General features: G+C 29.9%; 2 protein-coding genes across 2 annotated transcripts in view; one reads left to right on the top strand and one right to left on the bottom strand.

Annotated features, from left to right (window-relative positions):
• Window positions 1-1,782: 1,782 nt before the first annotated feature.
• Window positions 1,783-9,983, bottom strand: HELRODRAFT_169705 (hypothetical protein; the record flags this gene model as incomplete). Its single annotated transcript, XM_009015528.1, has 13 exons — window positions 1,783-1,863; window positions 2,257-2,340; window positions 2,507-3,076; window positions 3,323-4,552; window positions 4,761-5,131; window positions 5,657-5,837; window positions 6,163-6,250; window positions 6,485-6,733; window positions 7,072-7,116; window positions 7,239-7,314; window positions 7,619-7,661; window positions 8,751-8,882; window positions 9,801-9,983. The coding sequence occupies 13 exons, from the start codon at window positions 9,981-9,983 to the stop codon at window positions 1,783-1,785; spliced, it is 3,333 nt and encodes a 1,110-aa protein (XP_009013776.1).
• A 1,758-nt stretch (window positions 9,984-11,741) lies between these two features.
• HELRODRAFT_169706 (hypothetical protein) overlaps window positions 11,742-13,744 on the top strand; it is a gene marked incomplete at both ends in the record, with an annotated part of 9,813 nt that continues 7,810 nt past the window's right edge. The window contains 2 exons of the mRNA XM_009015529.1: window positions 11,742-11,806; window positions 12,728-12,805. Of these exons, the coding sequence (XP_009013777.1) occupies window positions 11,742-11,806; window positions 12,728-12,805 (143 nt within the window). The remainder of the gene's footprint in view (window positions 11,807-12,727; window positions 12,806-13,744) is intronic.

A 13,744-nucleotide genomic window follows, 5' to 3' on the forward strand; every position in this document is an offset into this window, starting at 1 on the left:
CAAAATGGTTTGATACACACACACATATTTATACTTATTTATGTGTGTGTTAAGTAAACAGTCGTTATATTTTATCGTTTATCAATGCTAATTATCTGAGCATATGATGCTTATAATCTTGCAAACACACATGTTAACCTTAATAAACTTCATCAGGATGATAAGTCTTGTTAGAAAAATTGAGAAACTCAACTACAAGTTGAATAATGCCGAAAATGCAGTTATCTTCATAAATAATTGTATTTGTGATAGTCTAAACCCAAAATATATATAAATATATACATTTATTTATAATTACATATTTGTTGATTAATTAAGCTGTGTATACCCATTACATATATTAAATTTTACGCTTAAAATGTTTTGTTTAGATGGATTCATATCCTTTACAATTGGGATTGCCTGGAATGTATAGTAGTGTAGCGAGCATTTAATATTAAATCACATATACGTATATGTATCTAACCTACTAACTGTAGATTAATTCAATATAATATGATAAGGTGTGCGTGCGTGTATCGGCCTGAAGTGTTCTACATATTACGTAAGTTAAAAATGCTCAATACAAGTTTATTCTTACTGATTCTCCAGCCTATAGACTAATTCTTATCTAATCAACGGACGCGTTATATAATATAATACATATAACAAAAAGTACCAAAAAGTATTATTAGTGTTATATTATGTGTGAGTGTAGTTTGTAATACATTGATTGGACCAGGTGTCGTATTGGCACATTAGCAAGTAAGCATACCAAAAAACAACTAGTACCAAAAAATTAATTTATTTATCAATTTCACTATACGCTAACGAGATGAAGGAGAGAAAGAGAGTGAGAAAAAGAGAGAGACAGACACACACACACACGCACACACACAGACACAGACAGACAAGCAAATAACTAAGAGTAAATACAAATGAAATGAAATGATTTTTATAGAACATTTAATGATTTAAATTCAAAATACGATACAAAAAGTGCATGTAAGTGATATGAAAGAGAAAACAAATAAACAGTGAATTGAAAAATACTAAAACGAAACAAATTTTAAAAAAAGTAATTTATCGAAGCAAAATACTTGAATATAGAATAGAATAGATTAGTATAGAAAAGAATAGTGTACAACCATCAGTTTAGAGGAAGATAAAATTTAAACAAAGAAAAAAAAAAAATTTTTCCAAAAATTTTTTCAACTTTAAAACAAACAAATCCGGAAAAACATTTTTTGTAACAGAAAATTTAACTAAACGAAAAATTAAATATAATTGTATGGAACAATAACAACAGCAATGATGATGATAGTATTACAAATACTGTTTTTCATATAATTATCAATATTATCACTACTTATGTATCAAAGAGTAATTATACTAAATGATACTACATTAAGATAGCGAGTGATGATATCAAACGGAGGAAAAAATGTTAAAAACAAAACATGATATATTGATTGATATATGATACAAATGATTGAAGTGATAGTATGATAGTATTATAAAAGAATTTTAATCCAGAAATACTAAACAACAAAAACCAACAAAAATTAATAATTTTGCAATGAAAGTTATAAAATAATAATAATAATATCAATAATACCGTTATCATAACGAGATGCCTGTCACAATGTGATGATCAAAATGAACAGCGGTAATGTAAAATTTATAAAATAATTGATAAGAAAGATTCCTAAATACGATGACAATTTACAATAATTATAATATAATAACAACTATAATAAAATAATAATAATTATGACATAAAATTATAGAGATAATTTATTATTATTTTCTTTTTATTTCAATTTCCTCCACTGAAAGCTTCGGATGGATTCGAGTCAGTGAAGAAATAGCATTAGCGATAGCCTGCGATGTAAATAATCGTATGTTTATGGTATGTTTGAAGTAGCTTAACCAACAAGGCGTTTGGTTCTGATGTTGCACTGACCGGCTTCGAATGTGAAAAGATTCCTCATATCACATGCAATGTATGTGATGCGTGAACTCACGCATATTAAGAAGCGCTCGATAATTTAAAATAAATTAATAATTTTATTAATGTGTGTGTGTGTGTGTGTGTATGTATGTATGTATGTATGTATGCATTATGTATGTATGTATGTATGTATGTATGTATGTATGTATGTATGTATGTGTGTGTGTATGTATGTATGTGTATGTGTGTGTATGTATGTATGTATGTATGTATGTATGTATGTATGTGTGTATGTATGTATGTATGTTAAACAAGGTTATAACTTCTTCCTCGTCACATTTATCTTCAATGATCAGCGTCTTCTCTATGACAGTCTCAATTAAAGAATCGTCTTCTGGGTTTCTTACCTTTTTTTTTGTATTTTACAACAAACAAAATAAAAATAATTTAATTAAAAGCAATTAATTAAATAATTAATTAACAATTTTTATATTTTAGAATTAGAAATTAAAAAAAACTTAACTTTTAAAAGGGGTTAATTAAATAATTAGATTAATTAAATAATTAATTAACCTGGGTTATTTTAAATCCGCCAGGCGATTCGAAAAACACGTGGCGTGGCGATGACGTCAGCGTTTGAAGAGGAGGTATTGATGATGATTGCTGATACTGTAATGGAAACGATGTGGATGGAGCGTATGGAAATGATGATGATGATGATGCACATGGCTGTAGTAAGTTGTCATATTCGCCATTACTATCATCGTTATTATCATATGATTGTTGTTGCTGCTGCTGTTGTAGTAGTAGTTGTTGTGGTGGCGATAGTAGCAGCTGTTGCTGCTGATGTTGATAATGATGTTGTTGATTTTGTCGTCGGCAATATTGGAGGTAGGAGTGGCTGTCGTAGTAATAGTCATTCATGTTAGCGTGGTTTGTTCTTGTTCTGTAGTTGTAGAGGTTGTCGTAACTACCGTAGCTGTCGTTATTATTATTATTATTAATGTTGTTGTTGTTATATGATTTACTGGAAAGTTGAGTGAAATTATTATTTTTATTGTTTCTGGTGGTGTTGTTGTTGTTGTTAATGTTGGTGTTGATGTTGTTGATGCTATCAGCTTCAACGATGTTGTCATATATCCCCTGTTCGAATTAGTCATAAATAAAAATATTCACCAAACATAAAGAGCATCTATCTATACAACCAATTCATCAATTCATCATCCATTTGTCTATCCATTAATGCATCCAAGTTATCCATTCAATAATCCATTAATCCATCCTTCCATTTATTCCTTTATTCATTTTCTATTCATTTGACCGCCCATCTATTCATTCATTCACCCATCCAGTCATTCATTTACCCATCTAGCACGAATGATAACTAACTCCAGGTTCACTCAGCAGACTGTTGTTATCCAGGTAGGCAGTTATTACAATGTTCTTTCTACCTTTGATGTCTTTGGATAGCTCCTTAGGTGATTTGGGGTTTCCCCTTGTGGATTTCCTATCAAACTCGTACGGATTTTCCTTTTTCCTATTTATAGATGGCGTAGTTGCTTTTGTAGTTGTGCTTGATGATTGTTGAATGTTTCGGCTTTCCAGTTGGGTGTTTCCAGATTTTGGCCTTGGTTTGAGTTGCAGTGATGGCGGGAGAGGTGGTCTTGAATGGAGAGATTGTAGCTGTTGTTCATTTTGTTGCTGAGACTGTAATTGATGTCGTTGCTGTTGATGTTGCTGGTATTGTTGAGCTGGTCCTCGCTGATCTTCAACATATAAATGTTGTTGTTGCTGCTGCTGAATGTTGAAATGTTGCTGATGTCTCCCCGATGCACATGTGCGATTTTTGTAGAATGCTTGTTCTCGTTGCTCTTGATATTTTTGTTGCTGGCATTGTTGAACTTGATCCTGATACATTTGTGGTTGTGGTCTATGAAATTGTTGAATTTTGTCATGAAATGGATGTTGCAGCAGTCGAGGAAGACCATTTTTGCCTGTTGAGTGTGTTGAGGTTTGACAATCAAGTAAATTACCATCATATTGTTGTTGTTGTTGCTGCTGGTGTTGTTGCAGTTTCAAAAAGTCAGTTTTAGTTTGCGCTTGTGGCGGTTCAGTGAGTCGCTGATGACGACAATGTGCATCATTTCGTTGCAAACATTGTTGCTGCTCTGCTTGTAACTGATGTTGTTGTTGCTGATAGTTGAGTAGTTGCAAATTTTTTTGACAGTGCTGTTGTTTTTTAGGCCAGGTTTTGTTTTCATGAGGAGGATATTGTTGTTTATATTCCATAGGAACACACTTGAAATGTTCAGGCTGTAAGGTTTGCTGGTGAGATAAATTCTGCCGAAATTCATTTTGAATTTCATGAGGAATATTTTCATGCTGTGTGATGCATTCTTGCTGAAACTGCTGTGGCCAGTGCTGCTGATGTAGCTGCTGTAGTTGTTGGTGCAGTCGCAATTGCGGCTGCTGTTGATGTGGTTGTAGCTGCTGTTGTGGTTGTAGCTGATGTGGCTGCGATTGTAGCTGCTGTTGTTGATAAGGCAGAACTATCTTACCTGTCCTGTATACATTCCTTCTCAAATTATCCACAGATGATATTTTTGCTCTTTCTGTCATCTGAATGTTTTGAATTTAAAATGCCACTTAATTAAGAAAACCTCGACATTTAATTTGAAGTTTCAATCATATAAATAAAAACAGACTCAATTTAACTTAATAAAAAAACACAGTTAATAAGCAAAACCTGAATACAGATGGGTCTGTAATTTTCAACCTCCGTAAGTGAGTGTCGTTGCAACAAAAAAGTGTTGCTGCAACTGCTGACGTTGTTGCAAATTCCGAAATAATCGTCGTTACTTTTTGTTGCAGAAACACTCTTACAGCTGTAGGTGTTGTTGTTGAACGATGTACTCCTACCGACGACATTGTAAATATTTTTGTTGCTGTAGTTGTCGGAATTTTTGCAGCTGTTACTTCGTTTTGTTGAACTTTTCAAGTTGTTGCTGTTGTTGCGAAAATTGTTGTTGAAAGAATGTGGTTGTTGATGCTGTTGCAAATTATGATCGACATCTTCACCGTTAAGATTGTTGCTGGTTTGATGTAGTAGTTGTTCATCTATTGATAATTGTTGTCGTTTTGCGTCGTTGCTGACGAAGCTAGCGCAATCCTTGCCGCAACTACCACCACCACCACCACCTGTAGTAAAATTCTTTGATTTGTGGTAGCGACTGATTTTGTTGCTGTACAGTTTACTTTTAAATTTTCCTTTTCGGCCGGCATTCAAATTTGGTTTTATCCTGAAAAATTAGAAAATTTAAATAAACACACACACACACACGCACGCACACACACACACAAAGAAAGTAATGAAAACAGCAAAAAAAAGAAATGAAAGTGCATAAATGATAGCAAGGCACGACCTGAAAAAAGAATGGTGTCCAACTGCTAACTTCCAAAACATTTTCGCCTCTTTGGTGTGCTTAAACTTCAAAGTCATCAATTTGTTGCCATTGTTCGCCTGATTCAACATCAAAAAAGTTATTCATCATCATCTAAAAAAACGTCATCTTTCTACTCATCTTCGCGTCGTCCTCACTGTCATAATCTTTCATCTATCTAATCATCATCCTAATCATCCCAATCGTCATCATCCATTTTTCACAATCATTAAAATCCCCTCACAATCACCACCATCACTCCCATAATTATCATCACAGCTACCATCGTCACCATCGTCACAAACTCCATTCTGCCTGTATAGTATGATGAATTTGTTCCTCTTATATGCGATCTTCAGCAGTCTGGGCCACGTCAACTTCGTGGTCCTAATCTCGCCGCTACAGTCATACACGGACAGCCCTAACCAACAGAGGCACAATTCCACGGGATTACCACCTTCATTCTGTCGTTTAAGATGTAATGTGGTGTGTGTTTAAGGGGGTCCAGTGAATAAATTAACATTATTTTTATTAGTGATTCTATTATTATTATTATAAAATTTTGAAAAATCTATAAATTGACCACCACCACTAAACATCTGAGAATGAAAATTTGTAAATTCAATAAACGACCTCAATAAATAATACAACAACTAAAGAAAAAACAAAAGAAGCAACAAAAGCAACCACAACAGCAGCAGCTATAGCAACCACAACAGCAACCAAAACAGCAGCAACAGCAACAGCAACCACAACAGCAGCAACAGCAACCACAACAACAGCAACAACCTCAACGTAGCAGGTATGCATTCCGTATCTAGCCACTTTAGAAACGTTACTCAAGTAATTATTAGTGGCCTCTTCTCTCGACTGGCCCCTGGTAACAAACAAATAAATATATAATGAAGAATTAAACTTTTTTGGCAGCGTTTTCCACGCAGCCATTCTAGCGCGAAAACTCAAACGGAGGAATGATATGTAAGAAGTTTTCTATAATAAAGAACAAAAATAATAAAAACGGTACAATATTATTAACAGTAATACTTGAATATTTGTTTTTAATATGTTTATATACTATTTGTTTTAATATTTTATTAAAATCAAGCCCGACCTATGAACTTTGTAAAGGTCAAACACTTTGGACCAGAGTTCAAACTTCAGGGAATCAAATTTCTTCGGGATTTCCAGCTTCTTAACATTCTCATAGGCATCCAATTCATAATCACCCATCCGGTTTTTCCAATCCGGTGACATCTTTAAACATTCCGGAAATTTCGAAGTGGGAAAATCCCAGTCACCGTACTCAATTTGAGCTTGGTAGGAGAGTAAGAGCGATTGAGTTGCAAACGAACAGGACACTCTGCGTTGCATTCATTTACGTGTAATGTGTATAGTGTAGTGGGAGTGACGCAAGTAAAAGTAGTTAATCTGAGTGACGTCATTAATCTGAGTGACGTCATTAATCTGAGTGACGTCATTTGTAATAGTAACGTGTATAGCATAGATGAGTTTACTATTTAACTAGTAATGAAAAATAGTATTGAAAGTACTATTATAATTATTGCTGTTACAATATTTAATAATATTTTTATATTAATATTGTTATTATTTAACGTTTTATTTAGATATATATCATTATCTTGAACTATTAAGATTTTATCATGGATTCTTCGGGCAATAAGAGTTTCCACTACGAACCTGCCTTCGGAAACATCTTTAACGATTTGCTGGTACATAAGATTCCTGCATTAAATAAAAACAAGAAAGCGAATTTGTAACATGATAAATAATAATAATTAATAAGAACAATAACAACAACAATAATAATAATAACAATCACTATCATCGTCATCATCATCACTAACTTGATGACCTCATTCTTAATCTCGTGGGGACTGTCTGGGTAATATTTAACCTTGAACTTCAAATAACAAGGTTGACCTAATTTTGGGTTAAAAAATATTTGGTCGAATAATAATAATATTATTATTAATAAATAAAAATAATAAAAACGACAACGATAATAAACAAGACAGATGGGGTATTACTCCAATTAATTTACGACTTTTAAAAGCGCAAATACCTCTAAGAAAACAAAAGAAAATAGGAAAAATAAATAATAATAATAATAACCACAACAACAATCAGATAACAAGAATTACAACAACATCTTAAAATAACAGCAACAGCAATAATAATAATAACAATTATGACAACAATAACAGCAAAAAACATCAAAGATCACTTTTGATTTGTTGTGAGATCTGCTTATCGTGGATCAGCCAAACCTTGAAGCAATTGTTAAAAACGTACATTTACATTTTCGCATATATCTTTGCCTATTTGTTTATATTACCCTGTATGTCTGCATATAAATTTTGCGTTTATTCGTATTTATGATTGTATATATTTTGATGTAATTTTTGTATGTTTGTGTTTATATTTTGTTTGTTGGTTCATATATTTGTTTATATCTTTGAATATTGTTTTTATATCTATGTATATGTTTCTATGTATTTATTTTTGTATGTTTGTGTGTGTTTATATTTTGTTTGTTGGTTCATATATTTGTCTATATCTTTGAATATTGTTTTTATTTCTATGTATTTGTTTGCAAGCCTGCAATCAACGCTCTAAATCATTACACACACATGTGCGCAAATATAAACATACATAAAATATGTTATATACATACATACATACATACATACAAACAAACTTACATATAGTACTGTATATACATTGTAGTATTATTGTATAATTGTTACTATTACTTCACAACAATTTACAATGTTTAACAACGAAAAAGATTTCTTTTCCATTGTTTATACGCAAGTAAATCATTCTATATTGGGGAAAATAAATAAAAATAAATAATACGAAAAAAATATATGAAAAAATAAAGAAAAAGAAATTTATTTACCGGGCTGCAGATGGAAAATAAACTCATAAGCACAAACACAGCATGCATTTGAAATATAATACATTAATACATCATATGCCATATCGCCGTATTTGATAACCTTTATAATGAAAAAAGTTTTTTTTGCATTTCAATTTTTATTTTTCGCTGCGTTATATCTTAAAAATTTTAGTACAAAAATTCGATTTACTGCTGCTACTACCTCTACTACTTCTACTGCTACGACAACCAAGTCTGTGACTACCAAGTCGTAGTAGTAGTAGCAACAGCTAATACTATTACTATTGCTACTACTCTTACTACATACAGAACAGCGGAACAGTTATTGAAACGAAATAAGATGCGTGAATAGAAGAACAATAACAACGACGACGTAAATACTATAATTACATTACAAGATGCTACTCCACACGTGTGTGTGTATCTACATGTACGTATGTGTGTTAGTACTAACATATTTATCAGTAGTACTATCAAAGTAGGTGCACGAGAAGTAGCAAGGTTCGTTGTCATGAGGTCCACAGCCGCTGTTTATCTGCAAGTACTTGTATATCCTGTTAATCAGGGCTTGACCTTTGCTAGACTTCTGAAAGTTCAAGGTTAAGGTCAATGATTCAACGATGACGATGATATCATTGTTGACGATGATGACGGGTTTTAAATGATTAAAATAATAATAACTGGTGGTGATACTGCAAAAGATATCTGTTATCAACACTATCATTATTCACTCCTTTCAAGTACTACTACAGTGTGGTGATGTGAATGATGAGAATTTCAATTAAAAGGCAATACATCAAAAACCAGAAATACACATGCACACACACACACACACACAAACTCACGCACATACAATACCGGCATACCATACCAAATATGTAAACAATAAATGACTCATGCTAAAATTATATGTACATACAAAAACTACACATACAAAACAGTGCAATAGCGTATTGTACATATATGTATGATCTCAAACACACATACACACGCACGCACACGCACACACATACACACTATTACCCAATTAGTGTTCATTATTAAAACATCAACTTGTACATTTCTTTACCATTGATAAGAGTTGATGCTGTGCCATAAAATTTTTCTTCTGCTATCTACTATCATTAACAAAACTATTGAAGGATGTAATAGCTTTACTATCATCACAACTACTACTAATAATAATACTACTACTACTACCACTGCTGCAGTTACTACTGCTAATTGTATTAATAATAATAGATTCATGCTACTATTGCTACTTAAAAATTAATTATTGAATACTTCATCACTATTTTCATAAGTTATTATTTGTTCTCACCTCCCCTCATAATCTGATTCATTTTTTCTACTTTCTGTCTAGTTCTTTCCATCATTCATTCTTTTTTTGCTCCCCCCCCTCTTTCTCTTTCTCTCTCTCTCTCTATCTCTCTCTCTCTATCTCTCTGATAAAACTTGACAATAAAAAGCTGTAAGGAATAAGGAAGAATAGTTGATAATAAACCTTCATAATTATCTCCATCTCGCTATCATCCAGTAACTTAACAGTACATTTAATGGTCTTCTTGTGACAGAGGCCTTTTGACAATGATGACGTTGCTGTAGTTGATGGCGTCGCCACTATGACGTCATCATCGTCGTCCAAATTGTTGTTTTTCGTGTCTATGTTGTTGTAACACATCACCATGTTTGCCTGCTGAAAGAATAATTTACATAAATATAAATAGATAGGTACATTACATCATTATGCTGTTAAGACAGTTTTTTTATTGAATACAATGAAATTAAATTAAAATAATAATTAATAATATTTAAATGTTACTTGATAATTTATTATAAATAAGTACAAAAACATAATTATATGTATATATATATATATTGAATAACTGAGAATAAATCTTAAATTCTAAAAAACTGAACAAAATTTTCAATTTTAAAATAAAACCTCTATCAGACCTTATATTTTTATAGAATTTATTATTAATAATTATGTTGATAAAAAAATTTAATTTGTTCTAAGTAAAAATAAATTCAACCAAAAATTAAAACACACACATTCACTTCAACTACATAAATTTTTTCTTTTTGTTTATACAACAGAGATGTAGGTAGGTGAGCAGTGCTTTAAAAACTACCATCAATAATATGAATAATAATAAAAAATAATAACACAAGGTTTTTCAAAAATACCTAAATCACAAACATAACTATAACAACATAGCAAGCTAATATGTAAAATAAACATAAGTTGAATGTATTATAAAATATAAAATAAGACATACAAAACAACACAGATTTGCAAATAATTAATAAATAATTTACACACACACACACACACACACACGCACGCATTTATATATATATATTATATAATAAATATATATGTACAACATACATAACTGTCATATGTTCAATATGTTTAATTTAACTGTTCAATAAACTATGTTATGTTATAAAGTAAGTTATAAAGCATCTATGTCTTTCTTCATGATATTATATGCTCATAGCACTGAACTCTAAACTATTGAGTCTGAGTATTAGGCCATTTTTTAGTTTTTTCAGTGTACCATACTACAGAATAGAATACTTAGTAAAAGATTAGTGGTGTAATAGGACTATGTTACAGATTACTAACTCAATAGGAAATAAGTACAAAAAAGTACTTTTAATTTGAATATTTAACAAATTTACTATAATAAGGTGTATAAATTATAAATTAAAAGTATATTAGCATTTTAATTACTAAAAAAAGTACTACGAAGTGAAATTTTGAAAAAATCTGACATCCGATTTATTTATGCTGAAATTTTAGTTACAAATTTCTTTATAAACTATATAAATAGTTAATAAATGAATAAATAATTCTCATAAACTAAACAAATAATTCCAAGTTGTACTAATTATAATATAAATTATATTCCTATTAACCCAAATTTCAAATTTTCCGCCGCACGCACTTGCTAAATGGAAGCTAAAAGTGAAGTTAGAAAAAAAACTAAATGTAAACTTTGATGTAATCAGTAATAACGGGCAAGATTTGAACTCAAGCGATTCTGAACGATTCAAAATACTCACCCACACACCACACACACGCACTACGAATTTTACTTAAACTAGATTTTGATATATATATAATACAAATTTTTGTTAATATTAATATAATTATTTTAACACTCCTGGTTTTTCCTATTAATTAATTGTTGAATAAGTTTATAAGTCCTATAGTACGGTATATTAAATTTCAAGAGGTACTTGAAATGAAAACTATCAAATTGATATATATGTATCATTTCATTTATGATCCATGTAACATTATGATTTTATTTCTTCTACTTACATTTAGACTTGCCTTATGAGTGGATAAGTTTTATTACATTTATTTCAATGATTTTAACTTATATAATAATAAATATAAATATTTGAAATAAATTATAGCTGTACCTATATGGAGTGTTTCAAACCAAGATCTCCGACAGATACAGATGAAAGGAGCCATGCTAAACAAACAGCGTCAGAGAAAACGTGTATATTTCTAATTAGTTTCTCTGCTTTATTAGTGTTTTAATTTGTATTTAATAATCGAATATCGAAATTTGAAACATTTCATGTAAGTTGTATAATTCTCATGTAGAAACCAGGTATACACAATTTGTTTTGATGTTTAACTGTGGCTAGCTTAAATTACACACATATTAAAAGTAAACATTTGGTGTTGGAGGCGATAAATAATTTTCTAGAAATCATATTTAAATTTACCTGCGCCTTTTTCTCTGGTTATTTAATTTTTTTAAAACAAAGGTTAGTTTAAAAAAAAAGTATTTTTAGTTTAATAATTCTAAATTATTTTTCCGATCGCGATTTTTCCTTAGTCTGACTGATGAGTCCAACAATAAAAATCAATAACAAACATAATAACCAGAAGACTGAATAGACACACTTGAATGAATTTTGTATTTTAGTCGGAAAGCTCAAAATTTTCCTCTATTTTATATTATTTTATTTATTAAATTATTGATTATTATATCTCCCAAAAACGTCAAATAGTGAAATAAACTACTACTAAAGTTTAGTATTTAGTTAGTAGTTTAACCTCAGCTTACCAGTTATTTTTTAATAAAATACTATTCTAAGTCTTTGTTTAACTTTAAGTTAATTAAGGTTATGGTTAATCTAAAATGTAGTAATAACTGATAAGAATAATGCTGATATAATAATTTAATTACTTAAAATTAAAGTTTTATTAATTCATTATTAGATTATATTTAATTTAATAAATTGATAAATAAAATCGTTGTTTTGAAATTTTCATATATGATGTCAATCAGATAATCACCTTTAATAGCATAAAATAAATTATAGTGATGATAATAATTTGACTCTAATCTAACCTAATCTAATTACCTAATTTCACAACTAAATCATTTTTAACAGCGATGTCAGAGATCCAGGCATCTTAGAAGTCCTTCTGGAGATAGGGAAATTCTACAATGTTGATCTGTTCCAGAGAGGGTCTGCTCTTTCTTTCTCCATTATTTAATCAAAGATCTTAAATAATATTTATTGACATTTTGATATTTTTCTAGTGGTACTCTTGACCATTAGGCTCCACACACTTTCATATTTATTTTTATATGCTTTTTGTTCACTTTATTGTTTCTACCTATGCCTAATTAATATAATTTTGTTTGCTTTCACTTTAATAATATTATTAATAGTTTAGTAATTTTTCAAAATATTTAAAATTAAGTTTGCTAATCACATTACAATTATGTCACTATACTTTCATAAAATACTATTTTGAACGATATGGTATGGTGAATTGTATAAATCCACATATATTAGAATACCATAAATACTAGTTTGTATTATGTATATGTGTAAAAATATAAGTAAATTCTTGTATGTGCGTGCGTGTGTGTGCGTGTGTGTGTGTGTGTGCAAAATATATGATTAGATTTTGGGGTAACTACTTCTGTGATTATTTTAGTTCGAGGTAGAATTACATTCAATGATTTTTGTGTGGTGGACTGCTGTCTCAGTCGTTAGCCAGATTAAATTTGTTGAATCAACCAGTAAATAAATAAATGAAACGTGGATTTTTCGAGTTTGATGTTTAAAAATTGAAATCTCTATTAGTAGTAGTAGTAGTATTAATAATAATGATAATAATAATAGTTTCTGCTTAAGTGTTTCACTAATTGATAATTTTAATTAGTTCTTACAGTTATTAGTTTCAATAATTTTTATTAAAGTATTAATTAATCTTAGATGTTTAACTTTTGTAATATATATATATATATATATATATATATATATATATATATATATATATATATATATATATATATATATATATATATATATATATATATATATATATATATATATATATATATATATATATATATATATATATATATATATATATATATATATACATATATATAT

Source organism: Helobdella robusta, assembly GCF_000326865.2.
Source record: "Helobdella robusta unplaced genomic scaffold HELROscaffold_16, whole genome shotgun sequence".
In the NCBI taxonomy this organism is placed as follows: Eukaryota; Metazoa; Annelida; class Clitellata; order Rhynchobdellida; family Glossiphoniidae; genus Helobdella; species Helobdella robusta.